The sequence below is a fragment of the Podarcis vaucheri genome (genome assembly GCF_965113315.1).
Source record: "Podarcis vaucheri genome assembly, chromosome: 11".
Taxonomy (NCBI): Eukaryota; Metazoa; Chordata; class Lepidosauria; order Squamata; family Lacertidae; genus Podarcis; species Podarcis vaucheri.
This window is the reverse complement of record NC_138749.1, coordinates 16,037,806-16,054,217: the sequence shown is the minus strand read 5'-3', so window position 1 is coordinate 16,054,217 and position 16,412 is coordinate 16,037,806. Positions and strand designations below refer to the sequence as shown.

The following is a 16,412-nucleotide window of genomic DNA, read 5'->3' as shown; positions in this document are numbered from 1 at the left end:
TCAATCTCCTTTGCATAGTACCAGGAACATTGGAATTTAAATATAAGATACTGTACTTGTCCGCTTGAGTCTGCAGCCTGCTGGAAGTGCGTTGCTAGAGACGTCTCGTCCTGGAAAACTTCGTTGCACTCCAGACACTTCAAGCTATGCCGGCACAGCTTTGGCGAGTCTTCGTCCAGGGGCATGGCTGGAGGGACAGGCGTGCTTGCAGGAGCCGAGATGACTGCTCCGGTGATGTTGGACTGTATCTTGGCAACGGTATGGGCGCCCATCCCGATGGAACTCTGAAGGACGGACGAGGCGACAGAACTATTGCTCGTCGGAGAAGCTATCATCTGATCTGCCGGGACGGGTTTCAAAATCAAGTGGGAGCACTGCATCACCACCCCTTTCTCCTTATGCCCGCGGGCGTGAGAGAGGAGGCTGCACTTGTTGTAGAAAACAAGGTTCTTTGTGCAATGGTTGCAGGTGACCTCGATCCGCACGCTCCTCCGGTCGTAGTGCTGCGTCAGGCTCCTTTCCAGGGCGAAGGAGTCTCCGCACTCCAAACACTTGTAGCCACGCGGGGGCAAAGCGATGCCCGCGTTGGCAGGGGGGCTGAGGTTCGGGATGTAAACAGGGACGGGGTTAACACTGCTGAGCACCTTGTTGAAAGCCTCGACCACGGAGCTCTGCAAAGACGACACCACCTGGACCCGGGACACCTTCTTCGAAGGCTGCGAAGCCGCCGCAGAGATTATTGCCTGCTTGATCTGCTGCTGGGGTTTGGTGAGCACCTGGCGGAGTTCAGAGGTGGCCTGAGCGCTTTGAGGCAGTAGGTTAAGGTTGGCAAGATGGACTGTCTTTGGCACGAGTTTGGCGCTGGCAAGGCTGGACGCTGGCACCACCACAGTCTGCTGCTGTATGGCGTTGGCAGCTTTGATAATGGCACTGCTGGCACTCTGCACCGAAGCAGCAGATATCACGGTGGCTTTCACCGTCGTGTTGTTCGCGAGCTTCAGGTTGATAACTTGGGATCCTGCTGTCTTAACAGCCGACACCGGAAGGAAAGCTGTAGCCACGGGTTTAATGGTGACTTGCTTTGGGGCGAGTTCTGCGGACGCAACGGCGTTGGTGACGACCGTCGACTGAAGGGGTGCCCGAGGGGGAGAAGAAAGGACTGCGGCGGAAGTCGGGGAGGAGAGCAGCGAAGTCATGGATGCCACCATGGAAGCCGTTTGTTCTGCTTTACGGCTGCCGTCCAAATCAACTTCCGGCAACACTCTCGTAACCGTCCTCTTGATTTCGCCAGACGACGTCTTGATGGTTTTGATGCGGACTTTCGGGATTGCTGGTGTCGAGCCTGCGGGTGACGGCGGAGACCCTTTGCTGCTGTTTTCGCTCGATACGCTCCGGGGACTGTCGGGCTGCTTAACGGAGGGTTTCTTAGCACAGTCAATGAGACTCTGAGGTTCAGGTGATTTGTCAATGGCCCTAGGGCTTTCATTCATATCTTTTGGCAAGGGAGACGGCTCTCTTGAAGTAGACTGTGGGTCTTTCACAGGGTCTGTTGCTGCTTTTTTAGCACTAAGTGCCGCGATGGCAGCAATACACGAGGAGAGTTTTGCTGATGACTTTGCTTTCGACTGTGAAACACTGCTGAGGTTTGCTTCCGCTTTCTCGGCGCCTATTTTCCCATCAAGTACCCGGTTTTCATGTACCTTTTCGGGATTTTCTTTGTGTAGCTTATCATCTGTTTTTCTCGCTTTAAAGGGTTCGTACATACCCAAAGGCGTAGAGTTTGTTTCTGAGTCTCTTTTAACAAGTTTATTTTTATCGGCATTACCGGAACCTGCAACTCCAGGTTTCATCAGGTTTTCCCCTCCAAGTACCTTTAATTTCTCATAATCCTGCTGGGAGACGGACCCCGTCAGTACGTTTGCTCTGAAGCTCCCACGCATCTCTTCCTTATCAGGGGGGTCATCCACCTCAATTTTTTCATCGTCGTCGAATTCTTCAGCACTTGAGATAGGGCTAAATTGGTTGAAGGTAGACTCTTTCAGTGTTGTCTCAGAAACAGAGCCCTCGTCTTTGTGAGATTTGCAGTCTTCTTTATTGTAACCATCTAGAGTCGAAACAGTTAAAAACCCGTTATGCAAGCCATTGCCTGTAGAGGGGTGACCCTCCTTCTCCGCTCCTTCAGAGGAATCAATCGTCCGCACGTTTTTCACAATGACGCTGACGCCAACATCAGACGATGACGGTGCGTGAGAATCGTCATCAGCATGCACATTCTGCTTGATGTGGCTTTCGTGGTCATCGTGTCCTGACTCAATAGCAGCTTTAGGGTCAACCATATCTGGGATGTCAAATGCCGCAAGGAGGTCGTCAAAGTCCGGGGTCTTCATATCTCCCATGGTCACGCTAATGGCTTAGAAGCAAATCTACAAAATGAATAGAAATGTTTCCTATCAGTACTGTGATTTTTAACATGCAAAAAATACCCACACCGGTGGAAAATGAAGCCCACTCAAGTTGTTTCGTTCTGCCAAGACACAAACTTTCTGAAGGATTTCTAATTACTTTGAGGACTTGCAAGTAAGGAAACAATTTTGCTTTTTAAGCAAATTGCAAGGGAAACCTTTCTTCTCAAGGACTGCCTTGTTCCATATGAACCTACCCAGACCCTGAGATCATCTTCTGAGGCCCTCCTTCATGTGCCGCCTCCTTGAGAGGTCCGATGGGTGGCAACACGAGAACAGGGCCTTCTCTGCAGTGGCTCCCTGTCTGTGGAATGCTCTCCTCAGGGAAGTCCGCCTGGCGCCTTCATTACACACCTTTAGGCGCCAGGCAAAAGCGTTCCTTTTTAATCAGGCCTTTGGTTGACCTGATCAACATCCCATACCCTTTTAAAATGTGGCTCTTTGGGGGGGCGGTATTATTGGGTTATTGCTTTTATTTTAATTTTATATACTGTGATATTTTTATGTGAACTGCCCTGAGACCTCCGGGTATAGGGTGGTATATAAATTCAATAACAGGGATAAGAGGCGAGCAAAGTATGTCAGTGCTAGTTATTTACCAAAACTCCAGGGCATTTCATCCACAAAAGATCAGTATCTCAGTTATCATAGCAGTACTGGACGTAGCATGGAAGAGAACAGGCACAGAGCGTCAAGAAAATGTTATGGAGTTCCATCAAAACATTCCATTCACATTTTCCACCGAGTTTAGAACATATATGGCATCATTAAAGTTCTAGTGGAACATGAAGAGCCTATCTTCTTTATGCTAAAAAAAGCTTTATCTGCCCAGCACCATACACACTAATTTAATGCTGCCTCTTTGCTAGGAAGATTCAATATTTTAGGTGTGTTGACAGTTTTATACAATCTTACTTAGGTTTGTGAAATTATTATTCATTCTACATTTTGTTAATTTCATTATAGATACGAAGCACCCTTTTGTTTAGTTCTAGCTTTGTGATGGTCTGGTGATGAGACACAAATAAACAATTCTGAATCTGGTAATATGTGGGAATCAGTTTAATATCCAGGTAATATAAAGTTAGAATGTTGTAGATTGGGGGGGGATTTGCTATTTACTGGGGAAACTGCTTCTCTCCCCCTCCCCACTCACATTGCAGGTGGATAGTCTCAAAGCAGAGATCCTCCCCAGGGCTAGGGGGGGGAGTGAATTTTAACAGAGGGGACACACCCGCAGGTCTACAGATAAATGGCAACTCGTGCAAGAGAAAAATTCAAAAGGAAAACTCTTGATCGGGGGGGAAAACAAAGAATGACGGGCAACACTTAATATAAAAAAATGCATTCGATTTTCAGTTCTGAACACAGAAGGAAACATGACTGAATAGACATACGTCTTCAAGAACAGCCAGGAATTCTTTCAGAGAGGGTCAGGCTTTCTACCTACAAGAAAAAAGGGTGGAAATGGTTTCACAGAATTACCAAATCTTCCCCTTGCTGCTCCTTCGTGATGGATAGCCAAAAAAATATAGTAGGATATAATAGAAATATAGTAGGAAATAAAAACATGATAGCCTACAGGGTGGAAATTCCAAGGAAAGTCTTCCATGTACCTCCAAAACTGTGTTTCAGAACCAGCAGCCCAAGTCGCCAGTGGCTTCATTCACACGTAATGCTGGCCATAAACGATGGTTATGCACACAGCTCAAGCACCTTGCCCTTTGCTTCTTTCTTATAAAGGGGAAACAAACCACAGTGCTATGTGCAAACCAGTGTTTGCAGTTTGCTCTTCTCAAGGCAAACCATAATTGGAAACGAAGGTCTGTTCTTGGCTTCCCTTCTAGGAAGGGAGAAGCAAAGCAAGGACTGCTCAAGCTGCATCATAGCCGTCAACGTTTCCCTTTTTAAAAGGGAAATTCCCTTATTCCGAATAGGATTCCTCGCAAGACAAGGGAACAGTTGACAGCTATGAGCTGCATGCACCAACACCGAGCTTGTGAACGGGCTAGCTTCCTGTTCATGGATAGCAGCATGACTGAAAGCAGTCAATGAAAGGCAAGAATTACAGAGTGGGCATGTTAACTGCCATTTGCTCTCCAAATCTTGGACCTCTAGGACAGGGATGTCCAACCAGTAGATTGTGATCTACCGGTAGATCCCCAGCTGATCCTGGTAGATCACGGGGTCCTTATTGTGTACAAAAAGTTATTGGGGGTGGAGCTAAAAAAAACTGTGCTGTGCCATCCTCCCCAAAAAGGTCAACAACTCTGAGCAATCCACCCACTCCATGCACGCTCCTCCTCCCTCCAATGACAATGGGTAGATCACTGCCAGTTTTTTTATACTGGGAGTAGATCACAATCTCTTGGGAGTTGGATATGCCTGCTCTAGGGTATGTCACTGTGACTGACAGATAGGCAACTCTGCCCACCTTTCAAGCTTGGCCCATGAGGGGTGGGAGAGAAAACTATCTCCCCATACCTGACCTATAGCATCTGTCATTCCACGTCTGTGCCTTGGACCTTTACACAAGAGACAGCAGAGTCCTACTTTTCCATATTCAGCAGGTGCCGGCAGCTAACCATCCATTTGTCTATTCAAGGCTGAATTTAATGCTAGTGATATAGATCCCAGTTGAATCGATCTTCCTATTGACCCCAGGGAGTGCCAGGGTGCAAAGAGTGTTAAGAATTCTCTTACGGATGCCCAGGTACATCATCTCTGTACTACCGTGCTAATATGCCCACAACAGCCCCAAAATATACACGAGAAATCAAGAGGATTTAATAAGAGAGATGAAAAAAGGACAGAAACCAAAACCCAACAGGAAGTCATCGCTGGAGGCAATTCAACAACTCTAGAAATGCGGTGGCACAGAATGTAATTCTAATTCCAGTTTGGGCCTACAATGTTAATTTCACAGCACCTCTGTGAAATGCAGTGATCCAATACTGAACCGAATGAAAACCAACTGAGAGTGCACTAAAGTTACTTTTGATACAGTTGAAGCATCACAAGGAGGCTAGTATAAAGCAAAACAAACCCAGCTATGAAATCTCTTTATATCTATCATAAGTATGCTGAATACCAAAGGCATTCAGACTGCCTGAAGTCATAATTCACATGGCAAAATAAAATGCTGGGATCACTAGCATTCACATACCAATGACTCAAAAGCCCTGTTAACAGCAAACAAGTCACTTTTTATCCACTTATTATCCCTATATCCAATTTCTAAATCTCTCCAATACAAACCTCCCCAAACCAAGGCCCTTTCTTCCAAAAGTTCATGAGTTCTTATTTATTCCCTTTAAATTAGGCAAACTGCTGAGACCAGTCACTAATCTTGAAATACTGAAAAGATTTCGCTCAGCTGAGTTGCTGCAAAAGATATGCATCTTATCTTCTTCAGAGATTATTGCAAAAGCTAGATTATCATAATTACATTTGCTGAAGCACAAATTCAGTATAAGATGCACAAAATATATTTTTTTCTTTTTAAAAAAAACAACAACTCCTCTATGAAATAATACCCTTTTAAGCAGCCACAAGCTAGTCATTCCTGGAGGGGTTTTTATTTTATTTTCTATTTTAAAACAACAACCCCAAATTCAAATTCCATTAAAAGTGTTGCTCCACAGATTCCAAGATAATTCAAGGATGAAAGCCCTGAAGAGTTAGCTAAATAATTAAAGCATGGGACTAGGCAAATACCAAAAGTCGCATGGAGTTGTAACACTGTACACAGTATGGAGCTTTTTTAAAATCACACCCTTTGGCTGCAAGTAAGCAACATTTCAATTGTCCCTAGTTGTGGGCAGTCCTAGATTTCTCCAAGCAAAGAGATTTATAAACCCAGGAACACAGGGTTCAGGGAATTCTGCCTTCTGGGCCCACTGACAACTGTAGCATCCAAAAAGAAAACACACTACAGTATATACCAGTGTTTCCCAACCTTTTTTGGGCAAAGGCACACTTGTTTGATGAAAAAAATCTCGAGGCACACCACCATTACAGCCCCGTGACGTCAGCGCGCAGCGTCACGCCGGGAGGGACGCACGAAAGTGTAAGTTTCAATTTTTTTCCTCCCCCTTGCCGGGGAACCTCCAAGCTTTGGGGGGGGGAGGCAGCAAAGCGAGGCAGGAAGGAGAGCGTGGCTTGGCTGGGTGAGCTTTGGCAGGGGCAGGGAATGAGAGCCGCGAGGCGGGCGCTGCGGACGGAGGCGCTGCCCGCCGAGCTCGCAGGCAGCCAGGCAGGCAGACGGTGAGAGCCCCGCGCTGGGCAGCCTCTCCTCGCCACCGCCTCTCGCCGCCCGACTCGCCCACCTCCCTCCAGGCAACATCTTGCGGCACACCAGGCAACATCTCGCGGCACACTAGTGTGCCGCGGAACAGTGGTTGAAAAACACTGGTGTATACGAATAGTATATAGGAAGCTGCCATAGTGGGGTAAAAAGGTAAAGGTAAAGGTACCCCTGACCATTAGATCCAGTCATGGCCGACTCTGAGGTGGCGGCGCTCATCTCACTTTATTGGCCATGGGAGCCGGCGTACAGCTTCCGGGTAAACGGCGTTTCCGTGTGCTGCTTAGCCTCCTAGAGCACATTAGGAAGCGTAGTTTGGTCAGAATTGAGTAAACATTTCCAGAGTTAACACTAAATACATTACTTCTGGTAAAAGAGCCAGCATAGCCACTAGAGGGCCTTGAAAAATTTGTGTCACAGGCTTCTTAGACTCCTCTACCCATGTACTATCTGAAACCAAAGGGGTGCACTGGTTGCCAAATGTGAGATTTTGTTTGCAGCTCCTCTACCCCATGAGCAGGTGTATAATCTATAATAATTAAAACACACAATAAAACAATTCCACCAAAACGTTAAAAGCATTCATAATTAAAACTTCATCAAGACTTTTAAGCTGAGATCTTTCCCAGGACTGCATCTGTACTGGAATTATCTTTAAGATGTTTGTTGTTAGTGTTTTGTCACTGGGTTCCTTTAGGAAGAAGGGCAAGACATAAATTTAATAAATAATATTGCAATGGGGAGAAAAAAATCACAATGAAAGAAGCCGGTTAAACAGCATTTAGATTAGTTAAAAGAGGAATTAACAGAATTCCATATCAGGAAGTTCCAAGTTCAGGGGAAAGCTGCATGGATCAGGAAAACACATCCTGGTGATTCCACCCCTCCTGGCCATCTTGAATCTGATTTCTTGGTGAATCACTGAAAACAATAAAGCTCACTAACTCAGCCAGGATTTATTCAGCTCACTTCCTGACATGTCATGGCAGCTGTGTAAATCAGCCCATATAGTTTTGGGGGAGGCGGCAGGGGGCAAGGAAGGGGGAAATAGATTTTATCGAACACTCATTCCTCTTCACCACCTTACAGAAGTACCATTGCTCTCCTCCAAAACCACAAGCCAGCCAGAGCTGATATCACACAAATGCATATTTTATGAAAACGATAAAAGCGAGCATTTAACTAGCATTTCCCTCCTTTTCTCTTCAGTCTCTATTTGCCCGTCTCTGCAGCCGGTAATAGGTTTGCTAATGGGTTGTGACTACAGAACACACCTACCTGTGGTGTTAAACGATGAGGAGGAAGAGCAAGGATCTTAAATTGCACCTAGATCGGAGTCGGGTCAAAGCCAGCCTTCTCCCAACTTTACGCCTACAGACGCTTCGGATTACAACACCCATCCGTTGGCTGCCAGCACAGCTGGGAGTTGCAGTCAAAGACATGCGGAGGGCAGGTCAAGGCCAAGTGGGAATCTTCTGGCATGCAAGGAATGGGAGAAGGAAGCCATTCACTCTCATTTCTGGAGTCAACATGCCTGCATCGGCCGCCTCCCCTGACCCATGAACATCAGAACAAAGGTGAATCTATCAGTGCACGCTCTGGCAACAGCAAAAATGCATTACTTATGGGGTGGTCCAAGAGTTCCCTTTTTCTTTTTTAAAAGAAGAACCATTTACAATGCATATATACCATCTCTGTTAAAATGATCCAGGAAGCGATGGGAGCATTCAGATGGAGGGGTTTGAGTAGGGATTTTCAACAGCACTACAGAGTAAGGTGACAAACAGTCCCAGCACAGGCCCAAGCATTCCTCAGCCTATGCTGCCATTTACGTTCAAGAGAGAGAAAATGCATGTTTACAGCGACCATAAAATAAATGCCACATGCTGTTTAGCCCTCAACCTTGCATCTCCGTTTCTGGTTTGTGTATGATGCAACTGTAGCCTCTGCACAGTGCTTCAACCCCACAGGCATTTAAGATTCTGGCTTCTTGACAAATCACACTTGGCAGATTCTGGGGACACCACCGTCCAATCCTATAGAGAGACCATCTACCTAGGAATCTGGATTTGCTTGTGTTCGTTGCCAATAAGCCCAGTGCTGACAGCCTGGCTAATTCATTTGGGAAACTGCGGTGTCTGCACTGCACTGTGTAGTTTGATGGATTCAAGTCCAATAGCTTCGTGACAAAACACAGCTTGGAAAAGAGGGCTGCCTCTTTAACCCAATTCTTTTTGGCTTCTTCTCAATGCCCCTTGACTATGCTTTTCGAAATCGCCCTTGAGGATGATCAAATCGCAAACTCGCGCAGAGAGAAAGAATAGGAGCAAAGTCTGTTGCAAACCTTCTTGGACCAGCTCCACCTTCTCCCTCAGGAACAGAATTACGAAAGCCAGCTGTGAGGCAGAGCTTTATATACACAACTGCTTATGATCATCCTCGACAGATTGCAACCAGACATTCACTTGGCCTGTGTCTACATCATTTCCTGCCTCCCCTGAAATTCCAGGATGCAACGTGGTTAACCCTTGTCCTAATCTCCTGCTGGCCTTGTAGACTCTGCTTCAAAGGATGAAGTTGTCTTTATTCCCAATGAGACAGTGTAAAGAGGGACAGTGGATCGGGGCAGAGGCTACCCTTGCAGTAGTGCCTCTTGGATACGACTATCATTCCTGGGTTTGCAGGCCCCGACACAAGAGCAGTAGTGGGAAGAAACAGAGGGTGGGGCATTTGATGGGAAGAGGGGCTCTGCTCATTGTGCCTCAACTTCAGCCACTTTGGAAAGGGGAGCAGGGATGCCCACTCCTCTTCCCCAACAGAGAGGAAAGTCTCAGTGGAGGCTAAGCCTATAGGCAACCCAGAGAGAAGGTAACTCAGGAAGCGTCATCAACTGATTAGGAGCCCAAACAAAAGGGTGTAGCATTGCTGACTAGAACCAGGTGCCATTTCTGCAATCGGGACTCACTTCTGAAGCACACACTTTGCAACCCTGACATTCTTGCAAACTGAGCGAGTCTCTTGAGTGAGCACGCCATGCCTTGTCTTTGAAAGCTTGGCGAGCAAGTCATGGAAGCTGTTGAGACATCTTCGTTGCTTCCGTCCAGTTCTGAATGTCTTGCGTGATTCCTGAATCACGACTCCCAAACTCTGTGTCTGTGCCAAACCTGCAACATTATTTGCCTGAACAAATATCCATTTCTTACTTGCATGTAACAGCTGCTCTCTGCATGTGTTGGGCATGAAGCAAGACACTTAGCTCTGGAACTACGGTAGATCCAAAAGTCAAGATGCTCCAGGGACCCCTGGAAAACTCTTGCATCAGAACATGGACCGAATGATGATGCCTATCACTAGGCCCTCAGTGGAACTTGGTTTAGTAAGCATCTCCAGATCCTAAAGTATAGGTGGCCTAGTAGTCAATTCCCTCCACAAATTATTGGTCTCCACAACCCATCAACTAAAAGCCAGCACAGCCAACGGTCAGGGATGATGGGATGGGTGTTGTAGTCCACTAACTTCTGGGCCTTTTTAAAGATGGTGCAGGAATTCAGGAAAAGGGAGGAGTTACAAGGGTTTAACACTATTATATAGTTATTTATACCCCGCCTTCTTCCTTGACAGGACCCAAGGCAACATTGCCTATGCCTGATGCATGTCTTCAACATGCCTTGCAGTCTCGGAGTCTGTGAGTCACATCCTCAGTCAAAGCAACACCGTCATTATATAAAACTGACTGCAGCTTAAATCTTAACCAGTGATGCATTATCATCAAGCCTACTCAGACATATAATTAAGTTATCTACATCTGGCTGAAAATATATGTGTTTCATTGATAATTTTATTATGTGCAACACTCAAGAAAGTTTTCTGATTAAGGGGTCTACAGTTCCCCCCCCCCCTAAATAAATGCATACAGGGGCAGCCAAGTTCTGGTCAATAAGTTGCATGAGTCTCTCAAATAATTCAGATATTGAGCGAAATGAACAGGAAAATAATTAAGCCGGGGGAGGGGGGTAGCTTTATGCATGCTCCAAATGCGCAAATGAATGGTCACATGCACACCATCCATTTAAAGCTGCTGCTTCTCCCCAAAGAATCATGGGAACTGTAGCTTACCCCTCCCAGAGTTATGGTTTACAGCACCCTTAGCTAACTATAGTTCCCAGAATTCCTTGGGGGAAAGCCATGTAATTTAAATGTATAATACGGATGTGTCCCAACAGAGCAATGGTTCTCAAAGGGTGTGGCAGGAGAGGATGGCAAGTTTGGCAGGAAGATTCAAGGACAATCAAAGAAACATTTAAACATTTCAATGCAGCATGGATATAAAACTAGAACCAGCATCCACGACTCCCTTCCAGAGCACTGGCTATTCTATGAAAGTTCCCCACAACACAGGAATTTTCAACTCCCGACAAATATGGAAGATCAGAAAAGAGAAAGGCCCATTTGTGTTGATGAGGAGATGACAGTTTGTCTCAAATCCTCTCACTGAGTTTATAGATCCTTAAAGTCCAGGTGCAAGAGGCTCATTTATAATTATTTTGGGGCATGATTCTGCGTTGTTTCATACTTTCTGGCTGTCCTGCGATCATACTATAAAGTAGCTGTGTTCTGGGTTATGAATCAAGGAGTTGATTGTTTTCCTTTTCCAACGTTATTTCTTATCAATATAAAAATTCGGTGTGGTGCGAGCAAATTTTTATTCTGAAAGTGCGGCCCAGAGGAAACAAGTTTGAGAAGCACTGCAATAAAGAGACTTCACATTCATTCCTTTTCCGCATCATCTGTCAAAGCCAGTAAGAGGAGACGACTGCAGGGGCACTTTGAGCATCTCAAGCCAAGCTACCAAGCAGGGAGGGCTATGTCTTGCGAGAGACGGAATGGAGGACAGAGAACTGAGGTTTGTGCTGAAGAGAGCTAGAAGAAAACTTTCTCAGGGATCCAATGATGGTCAGTAGCTTAGATTCCGTCAGCCTGTATGGTAACTAGAGGGAAAGAGGAAAACAAGGGCCTCTCCATCAGCTCTGCTGAGACAGTAGCAACTTTGGGCTCCTCTTCCTGTTTCGATTCCTGTTAAAGTAAGTTTGTAGACAATATATAGTGCCTGGGTTATCTTGTTTCCTCTGATTTCCTTTCCCGTGGTGTCTTTGTAATCTTGGGGGGAAAGGGACTACCTTATTACTGTCCTGTAGGTCGCACTGGGGTGCGATGGGTCTCTCTCAACTTCAAATAAATGACTTTAAAACAGGGGGTGGGAATTGAAGGAGGTCTATCAACATTTGAGCAACAGTGGCTCAATGGAACTTCCATGTTCAGATGCAGAATACTTAAGAACATTAGATACACTAGTGGAGGGTTTCCCAAACTTGGGTCGCCAGCTGTTTTTGGACTACAACTCCCATCTTCCCTAGCTAGCAGGACCAGTGGTCAGGGATGATGGGAACTGGCAGACCATGCTGGAAATACAATGCTGAATGAGATGGAGCTTTGGTCTGATCCAATTAGGAAAAATTGTAATAATCACATACAAAAGAAACAGTATACAAAAAGTGAATAAGGAGGCCATTTACAGGATAAAGGAAGTCTTTTTATTTTTATAGTATGCTTTGTTTGTGTACGTGGATAGGAGTTTAATTTTGATAAGTAAATTGTCAATGGTGGCAGGTTTGTTTGTTTGTATGTATGAGTTGTTGTGGACTATGCTGTAAATAAAGTAAAAAAAAAAAAATTAAAAAAAGGATCTTCTTACGATTAAGTAGCAGGGCTGAGGAAACTCTGGCCCTCCGGATGACAAAAGACGCCTTGAGCCCCATCCAGGATGGCCAATGAAAGGGATGGGATGATGGGAGTTGTAGTCCAGCCAAAAAGAAAAGATATATATCAAAGCTTATGATAAAGTCCTCACCAAAGACACCTGAGTATCCTTAGTAGCCGTGGAATAAACAGAAAGGTCCAGTGTGCCGTAACTGCGAAAAGGTGAAGCGTGTTGCTAATAACACCAAAGTCACAGGTTTGATCCCCGTATGGGACAGCTGCATATTCCTGAATTGCAGCGGATTGGGCCAGATGATCCTCAGGCTCCCTTCCAACGCTGGGATTTTATGATCCATGTGAAGAATTGTGAGAACAGAGATGGAGAATGCAGTTGTCAATATAAAAATTTAATAAATAATAATACTCTTGCAGGGGGGTATTGTTTTTGTTTGTCTTTAAAAAGTATGTATTTTTGTGTTTTTATATTGCAAACCATTCTGTGATCTCTAGATGAATGATGGTATAGATGATGATGATGATGATATGGTGAGCCTGCACTTGGAATGCTGTGTACAGGTCTATTGCAGAGCTGGGAAGCGGGTGGCGCTGTGGTCTAAACCACTGAGCCTCTTGGGCTTGCTGATCAGAAGGCTGGTGGTTCAAATCCCTGCAACAGGGTGAGCTCCTGTTGCTCTGTCCCAGCTCCTGCCAACCTAGCAGTTCGAAAGCATGCCAAAAAGTGCAAGTAGATAGATAGGTACCGCTCCAGCGGGAAGGTAAATGGTGTTTCTGTGTGCTGCTCTGGTTTTGGTGTTCCGTTGCGCCAGAAGCGGCTTAGTCATGCTGGCCACATGACCTGGAAAAACTGTCTGTGGACAAACGCCGGCTCCCTCGGCCTGTAAAGCGAGATGAGCACCACAACCCCGGAGTCGTCTGCAACTGGACTTAACTGTCAGGGGTCCTTTACCTTTACCTTTTTAGAAAAAGTTCAGAAAAGGACAAATCCCTTGTGAGGAAGGGTTAGACGATTTGGGGCCTTTTAGCTTAGAAAAAAAGGCAAGTAAAGGGGAACACATTAGAGGTGTACGAGATTTACACATGGTAAGTGGAATCTGGATAGAGACACTTTTCTTCCTTTGCTGCAATGCTAGAACCTGTGGTCAACCAATGAAGTTGAACACTGGACGATTTGGGACAGAAAAAAGGAAGTCCTTCTGCACACAGTACAACTAATCCAGAATGTGGCAGCCAGACTGGTGACTGGGAGCGGCCGCCGAGACCACATAACACCAGTCTTGAAAGATCTACACTGGCTCCTAGTACGTTTCCAAGCACAATTCAAAGTGTTGGTGCTGACCTTTAAAGCCCTAAACGGCCTCAGTCCAGTATACCTGAAGGAGCGTCTCCATCCCCATCATTCTGCCCGGACACTGAGGTCCAGCACCGAGGGCCTTCTGGCGGTTCCCTCCCTGTGAGAAGTGGAGGTTACAGGGAACCAGGCAGAGGGCCTTCTCAGTAGTGGCACCCACCCTGTGGAACGCCCTCCCAGCAGATGTCAAAGAAATAAACAACTATTCGACATTTAGAAGACATCTGAAGCCAGCCCTATTTAGGGAAGTTTTAAATGACTGGTGTTTTAATGTATTTTTAATCTCTGTTGGAAGCTGCCCAGAGTGGCTGGGGAAACCTAGCCAGATTGGCTAATATTAATAATAATAATAATAATAATAATAATAATAATAATAATTGTGTGGAAGTATGGAAATGCTGCCCTAAGAAGCAGTGATGGCCACCAACTATGATGGCTTTAAAAGACTGGACAAATTTGTGGCAGATAAAGCTATCAGTGGCCAGTGGCCATGATTACTATGTTCCACCTCCACTGTTGGAGGCAGTAGGACTCTGAATACCATGTGCTTGGGACCTTGGGTGGAGAGAGCCTTGTTGGACTAAATCTCTGCTCATGGACATCCAGGTGAGAAGAAGACGAAGAAGAAGAAGAAGAAGAAGAAGAAGAAGAAGAGGAGGAGGAGGAGGAGGAGGAGGAGGAAGAGTAGTTTGGACTTAATATCCCACTTTTCACTCCCCTTAAGGAGTCTCAAAGCGACTAACATTCTCCTTTCCCTTCCTCCCCCACAACAAACACTCTGTGAGGTGAGTGGGGCTGAGAGACTTCAGAGAAGTGTGACTAGCCCAAGGTCACCCAGCAGCTGCATGTGGAGGAGCGGGGAAGCGAACCCGGTTCACCAGATTACGAGTCCACTGCTCTTAACAACTACACCACCCTGGCTCTCAGAGCACTGATTTAGATGGGCCTTTGGCCAAACCCAGCAGGTCTCTTTCAATGTTCTTAGCATCTGGAACCTTCTACTATAGAGGAACAACATAACGTAATATGTAGGGGGAAATACACAGTGGGGCTTGACCTCCAAGGCTTGTGAGGCTGTGACACTGCAATGCATGCTTCCCAACTCCTAGGCACCCATTTCTGGGGTTTCAGTGGTGGTTTTTAGATGCTTGCATATAAAGAGCTAAAGAAATCTTTCAGTTTCCTGGATGCCAACATCAAAGGTTTCCTGCTTTCAGGCAACGAGAGTGTCAGGAGTATTCTAGAACTTTGTTGGAATTGAACGTTGTGCTGTTACAAACATTCTATGCCTGCAAATGAAAAGATTTGCTCCTCCCCCCCCCCACCGCTATGTACAGTGGTGCCCCGCAAGACGAATGCCGCGCAAGACGGAAAACTCGCTAGACGAAAGAGTTTTCCGTTTTGGAGGTGCTTCACAAAATGAATCTCCTATGGCTTGCTTCGCAAGACGACAATGTCTTGCGAGTTCCTGCTGGTTTTTTCCTCCCCCCCCCTTTTCTAAGCCGCTAAGCTGCTTATCAGCTGATCCGATCAGCAGATAAGACGCTAAAAGCGCTAATCCGCTAATCCGTCAATGGGCTTGCATCGAAAGACGAAAAAACCGCTAGACGAAGAGAATCACAGAACGGATTCTTTTCGTCTTGCGAGGCACCACTGTACTGTTCTGGGGGTTCTCTTACCACTGCCCAAGCCAATCTGGGTGGGGGAAGGCTCCTGAACAAGAAGAAGACTTTATGCAGGGCTTCCGCTGAGGTTCATGCCACTTGGGTCTAGGATTATTAAACTTCAGAAAATTTTGCCTCTCTTTAGCTTCAGTTGTGATTATAGAAGCATCAAGAGAAACAAACGGACAAGAAGTCACTCTGCACATCAGCAAAGCGGGTTATCTAAGGAAATGCAAAATAAAACTGGAAAAAAGATGGAGGAGGAAAAGCCATAATATGTTCAAACTGAAGAGGGTTCAACACCCAAGTGCTGCACTGCTTTTGATCACTTCTCAGCTTCACCAGCCCTATTTGGGATATTTCCTTGAACCAATAACCTGGTGGAAACTGCTTCACACATTCAGGTTGTCAACTCTGATGTACATGCTGTGTGCAGATACCTTCAAAAGAATCAAAACATGTGCATCAACCCTCTAGCAGAAATTGCCAATGCATGTTACCAGTTTAAATGAAATAAGAATTTATTTAGAAACATTTCCCAACTGCCCTTCAGACAAGGATACCAAGGTGATGTACAATGTATATTAAAAAAAAGTACAAATGCAACACATCATCACACTGGGTAATTAACACAGTGGCCTACACATGTTGTTGGACTACAACTTCCATCAGCCACAGCCAGGATGGCCCGTGGAAAGGGATGGTGGGAGTTGTAGTCAAGTATCATCTGGAGGGCACCACTTTGACTACCCCTGGCGAACAACTAGGATAGGGAACCCATGACCCTCCTGATGTTAAACATCAGGAAGAACTTTCTGATGGATGGTAAGAGCTGTTCGATAGTAGAATGGGCT

At 45.8% G+C, this 16,412-nt stretch overlaps 1 protein-coding gene across 8 annotated transcripts in view; it reads right to left on the bottom strand.

Annotated features, from left to right (window-relative positions):
- ZNF532 (zinc finger protein 532) overlaps window positions 1-16,412 on the bottom strand; it is a 54,929-nt gene that overhangs the window by 30,906 nt on the left and 7,611 nt on the right. For 6 of the 8 annotated variants that reach the window (XM_082241783.1, XM_082241784.1, XM_082241790.1 and 3 more), the window contains one exon: window positions 57-2,423. In XM_082241783.1, coding sequence (XP_082097909.1) covers window positions 57-2,396 — 2,340 coding nt within the window. In that variant the 5' untranslated portion in view covers window positions 2,397-2,423. Of the gene's footprint in view, window positions 1-56; window positions 2,424-8,046; window positions 8,218-12,520; window positions 12,767-16,412 lie in introns of those variants that run through there. The other 2 variants (XM_082241789.1, XM_082241787.1) reach the window with 2 other exon arrangements.